The sequence below is a fragment of the Ranitomeya imitator genome, chromosome 4 (assembly GCF_032444005.1).
Source record: "Ranitomeya imitator isolate aRanImi1 chromosome 4, aRanImi1.pri, whole genome shotgun sequence".
Taxonomy (NCBI): domain Eukaryota; kingdom Metazoa; phylum Chordata; class Amphibia; order Anura; family Dendrobatidae; genus Ranitomeya; species Ranitomeya imitator.
Genome location: NC_091285.1, coordinates 635,882,347 through 635,898,217, shown reverse-complemented (window position 1 = coordinate 635,898,217; position 15,871 = coordinate 635,882,347). Strand labels below are relative to the sequence as shown.

At 45.4% G+C, this 15,871-nt stretch overlaps 1 protein-coding gene across 1 annotated transcript in view; it reads right to left on the bottom strand.

Annotated features, from left to right (window-relative positions):
- Positions 1-1,652: 1,652 nt before the first annotated feature.
- Positions 1,653-15,871, bottom strand: part of LOC138674314 (CD209 antigen-like protein D) — a 38,887-nt gene continuing 24,668 nt past the window's right edge. The window contains exons 7-13 of the mRNA XM_069762176.1: positions 15,112-15,153; positions 14,801-14,878; positions 12,876-12,953; positions 10,425-10,478; positions 8,721-8,869; positions 6,174-6,277; positions 1,653-2,124 (exon numbers count right to left, since the gene is read on the bottom strand). Coding sequence (XP_069618277.1) covers positions 1,992-2,124; positions 6,174-6,277; positions 8,721-8,869; positions 10,425-10,478; positions 12,876-12,953; positions 14,801-14,878; positions 15,112-15,153 — 638 coding nt within the window. The 3' untranslated portion in view covers positions 1,653-1,991. The remainder of the gene's footprint in view (positions 2,125-6,173; positions 6,278-8,720; positions 8,870-10,424; positions 10,479-12,875; positions 12,954-14,800; positions 14,879-15,111; positions 15,154-15,871) is intronic.

Below are 15,871 nucleotides of genomic sequence, written 5' to 3'. Positions count from 1 at the left end.
GCACTGTGCGTTCATCATAATGTGTACAGGGGGTCATCATACTGTCTGGGAGCGGCACTGTTGGGGAACCATGTTGTGTGTGTGTGTGTAAGGGGGTAAAGTAGAGGTATCAAAGTTTGCGGGGATCATCTTTGGGAAATCAAACTGCGTGGAGGTCACACAAAGGGTACTAACTGTGTGGGAACACTAAGGGGCTTCATTAGGGGCATAATTTTTATGTGGCTAAGTTTACACCAGAGTATAAAAAAATTGTTTCGCGTGAATCGGGACAATTTTTATAAATCAGCAGTTTTTTAAAAATGACAAGACTAAATACAGCTTGCTGTGTTAAATAATTGCAATGTATCTGTAAAGATCAGATACAATTCAGTTTCTCCATATGGAATCCGATTATTTTGCGCACCCATAGACTGGAATGAGCGAGTCTCATCCGACATATGGAATGCACTAGTGCATGTGCAGCGCCCCTGAGTCCTGGTTCGTTGCAGTAATGTTATTCTTCCACCAGATGGAGTGATGTTACGTCTGAAGGCAATGAAGGAGATCTTCTGTTCAGGAATCACAGCCACACACACACTTCACACTCCAGTCCACCAGGGGGAGCTAAGGGTGCTATCTATTAGGCCACTCCTCACATTAGGGTAAAACTGGTGGGTTGGTGAGGAAGTGAGTGAGAGTCATTACGAGAAGTCTGAGGAGAGTTCCTGGCTGGGGACCGACGAGGAAAGGTCTCCCGGTCGAGCTGGCAAGGTTGATCTCTGGTCAGATCCAGACTGAAGTCTAAGGAGGGAGAAGGACACGGAGCTGCGCCTGCAACCCATGCGGCAGCATCCTAAGAAAGGACGAGAAAGGAAGTGTGCCGTAGTGAGTGAGAAAATAAGTCATAGCAACAGGAGTGAAACATCAGTGGGAGACCAGCTAGGAGCAGGCTGCCTCCATCTGAAGCGCAGATCCGGTGGCCAGAATACTGAGGGAGTAAAGAGCTCTATGCCGTTACTTCAGAGACTGGCAGGACAGTTAATTCTAAGTTGGCTGTCTGACCTTTATACCTAAGAAAACACGGTGGCAACTTGTGGGGGTCGGGGCATCTCTAGGGTCCCTATAAACAAGCCTCAGGCCATGAGTAATAGGGGTTTTGTCCTATCCGTACCATCTGGGGGACAGAGAGGAGTAACAACAGTGAGGACCTTATGGTAGCTTATGCAAGTAGGGACCTACTACGTTACTGTGCGCCAGGGGAAGGCTACTGATTTCATCCTGGTCAAGGGAACTCTGGAATTGCCATCAGACCGGCCAGACACTGCCTACCCTGTGGTCTCTACCCTGGACTGTGGATGCTGAAGCCTTCAGTAAAAGGTAAAGAGACTGCACCCCTGTGTCCTCGTTATTCACTGCGCCTTGTACCATCCACCATCTACACTCTGGGAAGCCCTGGGAACATACTTCACCTGTGGGAAGGTATACCATCCAGCTGCCATTCCATCACCCCAGCGGACCCCTAAGCAGCGTCGGTCACCCTGAGCGAATATCACAGGTGGCGTCATGAACATTATCCCTTTAAAGACCTTCCCCCCATTTCTTCAATGGACCTCCCGAGGGCCACGGACCGGGTCAGCCGCCGTGACATCCCCATTGACTACAGAAGGGCCTGGTACCGAGTATCCCCTAGCCCTTGGGGGCGATCCACATGCTGCGGTATTTTTCACGGTCCATGAAAAAAAAAAAGTTCATCTGCATTGCCCAATTGATTAACATTGGTCTGACTGCTGTCCATGCGCTGTCTGTTTTCTGTCCGATTTTTCATGAACAGCACTCGGACCGAAAATACGGACGTGTGAGCTTGGCCTGTAGGTGCATAAAAAGGACTGGTCGGGATTAGGGCTTTGGCTTAGAGGTTAAGAAAAAATTTGCCAGTGACCCTCTTTACTGTCACTCAGAGCTTAGATATTGCCGGGCGTAAGACGTAGACTTGCATTGATCAGAGTCATTACTCAGCAGGTTGTTGTTTTTTGGCAGATGTAATCTATTGTTTTGTCGCAATCCAAGTCGTTCCATCCTCCTGCTATCATCTCAGTGCAGTGCTCACGTTGTGCGGCATTATTGGGTTCGCCTATATTCCAGTTACTGTAAAGAAAAGATATGGTATAGATTAAGAGGATGCATAGACTGTACCATTCTATATACTGTATCCCTCCTATCACAGCTGTTGTGACCTGATTGTGAAGAACATACAGTACCTTCCATCAACCTAGTAAAGGATTGGAGTTTAAAGGGGTTTTCTAGATCAGAGGTCCCCAACTCCAGTCCTCAAGGCCCACCAACAGGTCATGTTTTCAGGATTTCCTTTGCATTGCACAGGTGATGCAATTATTACCTGGGCAAGACTAAGGAAATCCCGAAAACATGACCTGTTGGTGGGCCTTGAGGACTGGAGTTAGGGACCCCTGTTCTAGATTATGAAAAGCAGTCTAGAATGGGGAGTATGGAGATCATAGCAAGGGGTTCACCATACAGATCTCCTCTACATGTGGCAGAGATTTCAATCTGGAGGACTTGACCCCTTCAGTAGTTATAGGCAGTTTCACCTCGCAGTAACAGATGACAAGATATGCAGGGTCCCACCAGCTAAGGTGGCCGAAGGTTATGATTTTTATGTATGCCTTTAAGGAGTGATCCAATACCTATAATGCACATAATAAATATCTATGTTTCAGCTCTAATCGTTTTTGTAATATGCTTTATTATAAATTTCCTACTTTTATTCTGATTCTGCTTGTTCCCTATAACCATTATTTTATTTTACTTCCAGTGATGTTTCATTTGAGGAGATGTCTCAGGAGGCTGGGGCTGCACTCACTTCTCCACAGCTTCAATAAACCACCCCTCCTGAAACAAAACATCATCAGGGGGTGGTCACTTACCACAGTTTATGTCCCCGCCATCCCCTGATGATGTTCTGGTTCAGAAGTAGTGATGGAGAAGTAAACACATCTTTAGTGGCCGCTGCCTCACTTCTTCTGTCGCTGCCACCAGCAACTTTAGCTACTGCCGTCACAGTCCATGATTTTGGCATGGCCACCTCTTTCCCTGTAATGAGGTGTCATCAAGGACGGTGAGAGAGGCAGGGTGATTTACAGCAGCATCGCCTCACAGCTTCTATCACCAACCTAAAATGAACTGTGATAGTGTCATTCACCCTGCTTCTATCACCACTCCCGGATGACAACTAATTTCAGTGAAAGAGGCAATAGAGACTGAAGCAAGGACCGAAATGGTGGCAAATTAGGTTGTGGGTGGCGGGGACAGAAGAACTGAGGCAGTCACTGACGATATGATCACTTCTCCATCATCACTACTAAACGAGGATATCAGCAGGGGGCGGTAGTGACAGAAGTTAGGGTATGTGACCACATCGTAGCCCCATAATATTTTCTTTTTTCAAGAGGGGTGATACAAGCTGCGGAGAAGTGGCCGCACGGATATCTTCCCGTTGATGGCCCGTTTGAGACTCCCCTCAAAAGAAACGTCACACAAAGTAAAAAGTAAAATAACAGTTATAAGGAATAACAGGACAGGGAGAAGAGTAGGACATTTATAAGAAAGCTAATTACAAAACTGGTCACAGCTTAACTATAGATATCTAAAAAGGGCATTATAGGTATCAGATAACCCATCCATAAAAATCAAAACCATCAGCCACGTCACCCGCTGAAACCAGGCATATCTTGTCATTAAAAAAATATAAAAACAAACACATAGTGAATAGTAGGATAGGGACAATGGTAGGGAATTTTACAATAAAGCATATTACAAAAATGGCTATGGGGTAAAAATAGATATTTATAAAGGGCTTTATAGGTATCAGACAACTCCTTTAAAGGGAACATATTGATCCTGCCACACCTAGTGCTATGCCAAAAATGTTGTCCAATAGTATATACCCTTTTAGGCCATAAGCCTTCCAGACCCCAGAACACGCATTTCGACATCAAGAAGCATTCCAACATCACGCACGAGAAACTATGCGGGAACGCTACTTTGTACGAAGCTTTACCATATGATACGGCCTTCCCAAAACCCTGTCTGATGACAAATGCACATCTAGCAGACACTGTGCATCACACTTAGGCTAAGTTCACATTTGCGTTGTGTGGTGCTGCGTCGGCGACGCAACGCACAATGCATTCAAAAACGCATGCAAAACGCAGCTTTTTGTGACGCATGCGTTCATTTTTGCATGATTTTTGGCGCAGAAAAAAAATGCATCATGTAGCGTCCTCTGCGCCCTGACAGTTGCGCCAAAATGACGCATGCGTCACAAAACGCAAGAGAACGCATGTCCATGCGCCCCCATGTTAAATATAGGGGCGCATGACGCATGCGTCGCCGCGGCTGCGCCCCACGCTGCCCCGCACAACGCTAATGTGAACGTAGCCTTACCTGTGTGACTGACGTCCTATGCAAGCCATATCAATGTGCAATTTTTTCTACTAGACAGCCAACCCCTCCATAATCTGGTTAGTGTGGGGGTGGTTGTTTTCATCAGTAGTTTGCATCTGTGCTGCCCCTGTCCTTTATCAGTGGAGGCCTGCTGCATCCTGCTAGATGCATTTGTCATCAGACAGGGTTTTGGGAAGGCCGTATCTTATGGTATGTGTTTTTTAACATTTTTCTATGTTAGCTGTTTTAGCGAAGTTTTAGCGGGGGATTTTCCATTTCATATTTGTCTTAAAAGTTATGAGAGTAAAGTAGGGCAGCAACGCTGGGGTCCCAGGTTCAAATCCAACCAAGGACAAATCTGCAAGGAGTTTGTATGTTCTCCTCGTGTTTGTGTAGGTTTCCTCCGGGTTCTCCACACACCAAAGTCCTACCGATAGGGAATTTAGATTATGAGCCCCAATGGGGACAGTGCCGATAATGTCTGTAAAGCGTTGTGGAATAAAGGGAACCGGTTACCCCCAAAATCGAAGGTGAGCTAAGCCCACCGGCATCAGAGGCTTATATACAGCATTCTGTAATGCCGAAGATAAGCCCCGGATGTATCCTGAAAGATGAGAAAAAGAGGTTAGATTATACTCACCCAGGGGCGGTCCTGCTGCGGTCCAGTCTGATGGGCATCGCGGTCCGGGGCCTCCCATCTTCATTCCATGACGTCCTCTTCTTGTCGTCACGCTGCGGCTCCGGTGCAGGCGTGCTTTGTCTGCCCTGTTGAGGGCAGAGCAAAGTACTGCAGTGCGCAGGCGCCGGGAAAGGTCAGAGAGGCCCGGCTGCAGTACTTTGCTCTGCCCTCAACAGGGCAGACAAAGTACGGCTGCGCCGGAGCCGCAGCGTGAAGACAAGAAGAGGACGTCATCGTAAGAAGATGGGAGGCTCCAGACCGCGACGCCCATCGGACCGGACCGCCTCCCCCCCCAGGTGAGTATAATCTAACCCCTTTTTCGCATCTTTCAGGATAAATCCTGGGCTTATGTACAGCATTACAGAATGCTGTAGATAAGCCCCTGATGCCGGTGGGCTTAGCTCACCTTCGATTTTGGGGGTTACAGGTTCCCTTTAATGGTGTTAGATAAGTGAGTAAAATAAAGAAATACATGAGAGTAGAGGGATCTTCTTTACCTTGCAGACATTAAAGACAGATTTTGCATATTGGCCATAAATGTCTAAAAATACCCTTTAACAACCTGTTAAGTGTACTTAAAACATCATGACAAACTTATTTTATAAACTTCAGAAGTTTTTTAAGACCAGCAGGTCTACTGGCCTACTACCCTTAAAATTATAGGCTGTTCATGTCTTTGTCAGTGGGCAAGCTTAAAAATCAGCAAGGGATCAAATACTTATTTCCTCCACTTTCTCCATTAAAAGAAAAAACTTTTCAATTTTGGTATCCCCTTAATTGTACTGACGTGGAGAAACAAGTCAGCAGGTCAGTTTAATTGCTTAATGAACAACATAGAAACAAAAGCACAAGATAACTAGAAATATTGCTGTTTTTCACCATTTCCCTACAATTTTTTTTTTAATTCAAAACCGAAACATGTTCCACAAAAAACGAGCCCTATGTAAATGTAGGAATAAAAAAAGTTATGGTTCTTGAAAGAAGATATGAAATGAATTCCACCGTGGAGGCTTTCAGAATACGTCTGTATATGAAACACGCGCTCATCACTCACGTGTATGCGACCATCGTTCCATCAACCCAAAGCCAAGTGTTTCCATGGCCCTTCTTGAGACCGATCCAAAATCTCTTATTGCCAGTTAATGGACGAAGCGCATCCTGGGGAAAAGGTGAGCACATCTCAGACACAACAAATTCTTTGCAAATTGTATATTGATGATTCTGACAAATCATCTTTGATGATTTGTAATTAAAAAAAAATGAGTTGTCAATTACTTAAAGGTACAGTCACACATGCTAGTTTATTGTTTTGTCTCATTTTATCGCCAGAATATTCTCAAAATCGCTGCAGTGGGATTGCAATAATCGAAGTAAAAACTGCAGTCTATTTTGTAGTTTTAAAGGGGTATTCCCATCTCCAAGATCGTGCCCCAATGTGTAGAAGGTGTAATAATAATAATATGACCCCATAGGGTCATAGAGGCCACATACAGTGCCAGAGATGCCCCATAATAGAAGCCCTATACAGCATTACAGATGCCCCAAATGGTCATAGAGGCCCCACACAGTGCCAGAGATGCCCCATAAAGTCATGGAGGCCCTATACAGCATTACAGATGCCCCATAGGGTCATAGGGGCCCCATACAGTGCCAGAGCTGCCCCATAAAGTCATGGAGGCCCTATACAGCATTACAGATGCCCCATAGGGTCATAGAGGTCCCATACAGTGCCAGAGATGCCCCATAAAGTCATGGAGGCCCTATACAGCATTACAGATGCCCCATAAGGTCATAGAGGCCTCATACAGTCATAGAGGCCCTATACAGCATTACAGATGCCCCATGGGGTCATAAAGGCCCCATACAGTGCCAGAGATGCCCCATAAAGTTATGGAGGCCATATACAGCATTAGAGAGGCCCCAAATGGTCATAGAGGCCCCACACAGTGCCAGAGATGCCCCATAAAGTCATGGAGGCCCTATACAGCATTACAGATGCCCCATAGGGTCATAGGGGCCCCATACAGTGCCAGAGCTGCCCCATAAAGTCATGGAGGCCCTATACAGCATTACAGATGCCCCATAGGGTCATAGAGGTCCCATACAGTGCCAGAGATGCCCCATAAAGTCATGGAGGCCCTATACAGCATTACAGATGCCCCATAAGGTCATAGAGGCCTCATACAGTCATAGAGGCCCTATACAGCATTACAGATGCCCCATGGGGTCATAAAGGCCCCATACAGTGCCAGAGATGCCCCATAAAGTTATGGAGGCCCTATACAGCATTAGAGAGGCCCCATAGGGTCATAGAGGCCCCATACAGTGTCAGAGATGCCCCATAATGTCATGGAGGCCCTATACAGCATTAGAGAGGCCCCATGGGGTCATAAAGGCCCCATACAGTGACAGAGATGCCCCATAAAGTCATGGAGGCCCTATACAGCATTACAGATGCCCCATAGGGACATAGGGGCCCCATACAGTGCCAGAGATGCCCCATAAGGTCATAGAGGCCCTATACAGCATTAGAGAGGCCCCAAAGGTCATAGAGGCCCCATACAGTGCCATAGATGCCTCATAAAGTCATTGAGGCCCTATACAGCATTAGAGAGGCCCCAAAGGTCATAGAGGCCTCATAAAGTGCTAGAGATGCTCCATAAAGTCAGAGAGGTCATATACAGGATTAGAGAGACCCCAAAGGTCATAGAGGCCCTGTACAGTGCTAGAGATGCTCCATAATAGAAGCCCTATACAGCACTAGAGACATCCATAATGTCATGGAGGCCCCTTACAGCAATAGAGATGCCCCATAGGGTCGCAGAGGCCCTGTACAATGCCAGAGATGCACCATAGTATCATAGAAGCCACATACAGCAACAGAGAAAACGCATAGTGTCATAAATACCACAATAATCACCAGTGACAGATACCCCATGGCGTCCTACGGGCCCATACAGCACCAGAGAACCCCCATAGTGTAATATAGGCCCTGTACAGTGCCAGAGATGCTCCATAATGTCATAGAGGCCTTATGCAGCCCTGGAGACATCCATAGTGTCATAGAGACCCCTTACAGCAACAGAGATGCCCCATAAAGTCAGAGAGGCTCCATGCAGTGCTAGCGACGACCCCATAGTGTCACAGAAGCCCCATACGGCACCAGAGGAAACCCATAGTGTCATAAATACCCCAATAATCACCAGTGACAGATACCCGCAAAGAACTTGCAGGCCTGCATTCCTTGACTAATGGCTGGTAGACTGCAGAGGTGGCCGGTGACCTTGGCAATGAGCTGTGCACTATAGAACTTTAAAAAAAAAATCCTGTGGGTCTTTAGAAAGAAGAGAACTTTTAATAAGAGATAAATTGCAACGTTTCTTGTTCTTACCAGGAGGCACTTTGCAGTTTTACCAGTTTACCAAGATGAAGTGAACCCAACCGTACACCCAAAAAGATGCTGCTATAATACTGCGTATTATGATTGGTCAAACTCCTGGGCACCCTTTCCTCTATCATCTAATAGGGTGTTTGAAAATATTTTCTAACTCAGACGCCCGCTGTAACTAAGGTATCGTCCTCCCCATAAGAGTTAAATTACCAGTTCCATATTGCTTTTCAAGATGAGGAGGGAGGAATCCATTTTACTGCATTCTTTCTGGGAATTCTGCCAAGTCTGGTGAGATGTAGAGAAAGAATAGCAACTTGAACCAAGCCGGGACCAGCCGGCCGGACAGGACGTACAGAGGCCTAAAAGCAGAACGAGAATGGTTAACTAGGTGACACAATATAGCACACACATACAGAGTGGTAGGGGAGGTTTAAATGGGTCATCCACTATAAATGTCTACTCTGGTACAGCTCAGAGGGGCCAGGGAGCCCCAGGCATCCCGAAGGGCTTAAGTGCGCAGGACAGTGCAGCAGCACCGCGACGCTTAAAGGAAAGGACCCAGCCGTGCAATGCTAGTGGGTCAGCAAGTACAGCTAAGGAATTGCAGCAGGATAAAGATGCAGGTCGCTCTGAGAATGTGGCAGCTTTCATCATGGGCTGAAGCCCTTCTGTCTGGGGCGAAACAGACGAGGGAACTCCTAAGAGTAGTTATGCTGGACAGGGAGGATGATGCAGTACTGAACAGTTTGGTACGGCCCGGGGAACCCCTGGAAGTATTTAGTGAAGACACAAGGAACGTAATAGAAGTGAAGAATGCCGTACTCTGTGTTGATGCTGTAACTGATGTGGATGTGCTACCATTGAACCCAAGGAAAGTTCTTCGTTTACAGTTTGAAATGGACTGTGTCTCTATTTATGCTGAAGCGTCTATATAGAGCCTGCAGCAGAGCAGAGGGGACCCTGACGGCGTAGAACGTGGACCCACAGGTATGCAGAGTAATGGACATTATTTTCATGTGATGGGAGGCCAGGGCACAGATGCCCCGGAGTCCTCGGCCATGACTACGGCCCTGGCCCTCCCTCACATAGGTATTAGGGATACCAGCCTAATTTCGCGTTCCCTCAGCCTGTGGCTTTACCTCATGAGGGCACTTGGTTGATTTTGTGATGTACACATCGTGGCAGGTCCTGAAATGTTATCTTTGTATGTTGTGAGGGTAAGAAATATGCTTCAAAAGAGGGAGATGTACTGCAGAAGAGTGCAGACAACAAAGTCTGGGCCCCCTGAGGCACCGGGGACTGGGTACAACTGTTATGTCCAGGACTCCCATCACTATGTTCCTTTCTACAATGTGATGATGAGCAGCAGATTGTATTATTAAAGGAAATATGTCACCAGGTTTTCGCTATCGCATCTGAGAGCAGCATAATGTAGAGGCAGAGACCCTGATTCCAGCGATGTATCATTTACTTTATTGGGTGCAGCAGGTGCGATAAAGTCACAGTTTTCAATGCTGCAGATCTAGCACAGCTCTGAATGCTGAGCTGTGTATAACCCCACCCACAGCACTGATTGGCTGCTTTTTGTGTACACTATGCATAGGCAAAAAGCTGGTAATTAGTGGTTTGGGCAAATCTGCACAGATCTCATGAATATAGAGAACTACATGGCACAAGTCACTTAGACCTCTAGTGATAATCTCCTGCTGATAAAACACTTAGTCTATTGAAACAACAACACCGCCTAGCAAATGACTCATCACTGGAATCAGGGTCTCTGCCCCTACATCATGCTGTTCTTAGATTCCATAGCAAAAATCTACTGACAGATTTTCTTTAAGTAAAGGGATTTCTGTACAATATCTATTGGAGGAGAGGGAAGACAAAAACTAGATTCCTTCATTGTAGACTTACCCAAGACTTTTTTAATGGTTTTTATATCTGACTTTAGGAGCTCTAATTCATTCACTGCAAAAAAACAAATATGATACAGACTTTAGGATCAGACTTTAGGGTCAGAGGAAGATGTCAAGAATCGGTGGGAGAGAGGTGGTGAGCAATCAGAAAATTTCAGCCAATTATAACACCCCCTGCTGATAAGTTACAGGATGGAACGCACAGATCATTGTTCCTCAGCACCAGCCCTGCGCCATGTGGCAGTAGGGGCAGAATATAGTGCACACAGCATGAACTGATAAACTATCCTTGACAGATGTCAATCACTCAGGCTGGTGTAGGTGGAATCATAGTGCGCGGGGTGTTTGGACCAGAGGCATAACCATCGTGATTCCATCCTCGGATGAACATTGGACGTTCAGTCAAAATGTCCTGCAGCGCAGAGAGCCACCAGCTCCCTGCACCGCAGCAGCTATACAGGCAGCAGCCAATCAGAGGCCGGCAGCTGACGTCAGTGGGCCTATCACACATGCTCCTCCTGCAACCATGGAAGAGGATCGTGAGATCGGATAGGTGAGAGGAATCTTTTTTTCTATGTTTATTTTTTATTATTGTACATGTGGATGTGAAGACCGCCAGGATGGGGGCATTGCTACAGGATGGGGGGCATTAATGCAGGATAGAGGGCATTATTACAGGATAGAGGGCAGGATGGGGGGGCATTATTACAGTACAGAGGCCAGGATGGGGGCATTATTACAGTATAGGGGCCAGGATGGGGGCATTATTACAGGATAGAACGCATTATTACAGGATAGAGGGCAGGATGGGGGGCATTATTACAGTATAGGGGCCAGGATGGGGGCATTATTACAGGATAGAACGCATTATTACAGTATAGGGGCCAGGATGGGGGCATTGCTACAGGATGGGGGCATTATTACAGGATGGGGGCATTATTACAGGATGGGGGGCATTATTACAGGATAGAGGGCAGGATGGGGGGCATTATTACAGGATAGAGGGCAGGATGGGGGGCATTATTACAGGATAGGGGCCAGGATGGGGGGCATTGCTACAGGATGGGGGACAATATTACAGGATAGGACGCATTATTACAGGATAGAGGGCAGGATGGGGGCATTATTACAGCATGGGGGGCATTGCTAGAGGGTGGGGGACATTATTACAGGATAGAACGCATTATTACAGGATAGAGGGCAGGATGGGGGCATTATTACAGGATAGAGGGCAGGATGGGGGGCATTATTACAGGATAGGGGCCAGGATGGGGGCATTGCTACAGGATGGGGGACATTATTACAGGATAGGACACATTATTACAGGATAGAGGGCAGGATGGGGGCATTATTACAGGATGGGGCCAAGATGGGGGAATTGCTAGAGGATGGGGGCATTATTGCAGGATAGGACGCATTATTACTGGATAGAAGGCAGGATGGGGGGCATTATTACAGGATAGGGGCCAGGATGGGGGTATTGCTACAGGATGGGGGACATTATTACAGGATAGGATGCATTATTACAGGATAGAGGGCAGGATAGGGGGCATTATTAAAGTATAGGGGCAGCATGGGGGGCATTGCTATAGGATGGGGGAATTATTACAGGATAGAGGCCAGGATGGGGGGCATTGCTATAGGATGGGGGCATTATTACAGGATAGGGGCCAGGATGGGGGGCATTGCTATAGGATGGGGGCATTATTACAGGATAGAGGCCAGTATGGGGGGAATCTTTTTCTCTGTTTATTTTTCATATGTATGTGAAGACTGCCTGGATTGTAGTCATTGCTAGGGGATGGGGGGCATTGTTATAGGGTAGGGGTCAGGATTGGGGGCATAGCTACAGGATGGGGGACCTTATTACAGGACAGGGGCCTAGTTGGGGGACATTGCTATATGATGTGTGATATTATTACAGTATTGGAGCCAGGATGGGGGACATATATTCAGGATGGCGAAAGGATGGGAGACATTATTACAGGTTAGGGTCCAAAATGAAGGACATTATTACAGGACAAAATGGTGGTTATACTCCGATACTACCTGGTGATAATATATGGGCATTGTGTAGTGATATTTATCGCCTTTATTTCATTTATTATTAGGATATTAGTTTTGGTATAGCGGATATATTCAGTAACAATATGGTGATTATGTGAATATGTTATTCATTAACCGAATGATTGCTATTTAGAAGTATTACTTATAAAACAATATTATATCCATTTTCTCTGTGCAATTTATTTATTTTCTGTGTATTTTTTTCCTTAATGTAAAGTCAGGAGTGCAAACAGGACAGAGAAGCCATAATCAATTTTTTAGATGTCTCATCAAATCATATGAGCAGGTGCCACCATACCCGCTAAGCAGGGCCCCTAACATATGTTTGTAGTGGCAAATGAAGGCACCCATCCTGGAAATTAAGGATCCGAGATTCACTCACCCAATGTTTGGTTCATCTTCATCAAGTTTTCTTTCCAAGTTTCTTTTTCTTTATTGATTGAGTCCTGGACCGGCGATACTATGAAGAAAGTAGTCTCGGTTAATCATAAGTATAAATTCTGATTGGTTAATATGCCAGTCACTATTGTTTTCAGACAGCGGACTGGAAATGTCGGAGCCCGTAACAGAGTTAGTATTTATATACATTCTGTCCATGGGCGGCTTCTGGTGCCTCAATGCCAAATAAAGACAGAGGAGAAGGAAAAAATATGTAGAACGTTCTGCATACTTTATCGCTAATTTTCAGTTGTCTCTGAGCTGTTAACGACAATTAGCTGCTAGGATGCATTTAATATACAGTATACACAGACATGAAGTAATCTTGTTCTCTTGTCTTTATGTTGCACATGTTCAGAAGCAGCAGCAGCAGCATAGAGGACATTATACAGAATAGCTGAGCAGTGCAGCTGTGATTCCAGCTTTGAGGTGAGATATACACTTACTATAAAGCAGGAGCATAGGTCTGTTTATGTGTGTGCCTTTTTTAATCTGCCTTTCTCTCTCCTCTCCAAATACTAATTTTCAGTTGTCTCTGAGCTGGAGGGTGAAGACTAGCTCTTAGGATGTCTTTCATACACAATACACACACTCTTATCTTTATGTTGCACATATTCAGAAGCAGTTCAGCATGGAGGACAATATAATTATTATTTTTATTTCTATAGCGCAAACAAATTCCTCTGCACTTTGTAATTCAGAGGATACAAACAAGATAAGACATTACAGAGTAACATATAGTTCAACAGATACCAAGAGGAGTGATGCCAAGGGGATATCGCGATAGAGAGTGGCCAGAAGTTCACAACGTCCGGTTACACAAACTCCTGCACCTATTAGAACTATTTCACCATCATATTAATCAGTGTAGGTTTTCCTTGCTCTGTCATAGCAAGGGTTAATGAGTTCAGTTGATCTCCAAGAACTCGCCATGCTGAATTGTCTCAGCTGTTCTGTGTTGGCCACTCCCCTTCCCTGGTAAATATGCTTGCCACTGGCACTTGGGAGTTGCCAGTGATAGTTCTTCTTCCTGGTTTGGTGGTGATAGAGAGAATTCAGTGTTTGGAGGTTGGAGAGATTTTCTGGAGATTGCTGTGTGGAGTTGGTTTGCCCTTTTATCCTTATCCTCTCCCATTTAGTTTCCCCTTCCTATAACTCCTTTGTTTCCCACTATGTTGTTTTGTGAGTGTATTTGTTTGATGGTAGTTTTCTTTTACAACTGTCTGTTTACTTCTGTCTGTTTGGTTAGTGTTTTCCTACAAAATTCAGCCTTTACCTCCCTGGTTAGGGGAGGGATTAGATAAGCGTTAAGTTAGGAGCATAACTGACCCTAGCTTCTCCACTCTCTGGGGTAATCGGGGGACAGGGTAAACTATGGTGCCCCTAGTTTGAGTCATCTGGTAGGTTACCACAGTCTTTTGATGCTACGTGACAAGTGAGGGCCCTGCTTGGAAGCTTACAATCTATGAAGAATTAAGGACTGAGCAGTGTACCTGTGAATCCATCCATAAGGTGAGATAAAGACTTACTATTAAGCAGCAGCACAGGTTTGTGTATGTTTGTGCCCTTTTTAATCTGCTCTTCCCTCTCTTATCCAAAGACTGACTGACTTTAGAAGTTTTCCAGATAGGATGATGAGCTCAGAAGGCAGAGGGAAGGGGAAGAAGTAGCTCATAAGTTGAGAAAGAGGCAAAATTCTATGTTAAGATGTATAACAAAGTTTTCTACTGGCCACGGTAATGACCAGAGTTATAATCACATGCGGCCAGGCGGATCACTTGCCCCATCTCTGTATGAAAACGTGCGCCATGTATATTTGGTCATTGCACTTTGGAAGTAAACTAAATTGTGTTGCAAGGCTTTGCTTACCCAACGTCTTGTTGATAGACATCAAGTTTTCCTTCAAAGTTTCTCTTTCATTCTTGATTGAGTCCTGGACCCAGGATGCTGAGTAGGAATTAAATTCAGGTTATTACAAGACTGTAGCACTGGTTACATAAATATCATTAAGAATTGAAGGGGTTGTCTAAGATTAGAAAACTATGACTGCTTTTCTCCAGGAAAACCTCCACACCTCTCTATGGATTGTGACTACTACATTGCAATAAATGGAGCTGGGCTGCAATACAACACTTAGAAAGGCAACCATGTATTTCCAATCCCTTTTACATGTTAGTCACCATTTTTCTTCAGCTCAGCCAGTTGATTGGAGATATTGGAGTCTGAAATAGAATTAGAATTTGGCATCAGATCCAGTTAAAACCGACATTACATTACTATGTGTATAGAGATTAGATCAGGTCCTTCAAACTAAGAGATAACCTGTGATATAATGGCTGTATAGGATTCAAAAATTATGTCTGCTTATCCCATCCTCATAATGGCCCCCATACTGTCACGACTCTGCTGTTGGGTGTTCCAGGACCAGGGGATCCTTCCCTGTCCCTAACGCCGGAGAGCCCTTGCTCGCTCTGTTCCCCCGATTACTTCTGATGGTGAAGATGCCGGGGCCATGTACCTTGCCTTAGCTCCTGAATTCACCCTAAGTCTGTATCATTCCCTCACCAAGGAAAGAGGGGAGTAGTAGTGTACCGTAATACAACAACCAGGCTAACAAGGTAATTTAAACAGGGATAAAAGGAAAATACCAATCATATAAATATAATCACACAAACAACAAGGGTACACGCTGCGGATGGGATAAAACCAAACTAGGAGAAGGGAATTAGCCCACACCCAAAACCTAGCAACGGTCACAGATAAATCCACCAAACGTTATCACAAAAAACCAACGACCTCCAGCCATGCAGCATAAGCTAACTCTGGCAATGTGTGCTTACAAGGCCTAGTGTATATAGGAGATAGGAGTGGCTAACAGTGAACAGCTAAGCCTTAATGCAGGAAAGCTTCCAAGAGCTCTCAATTTAGCAGATTAACCAT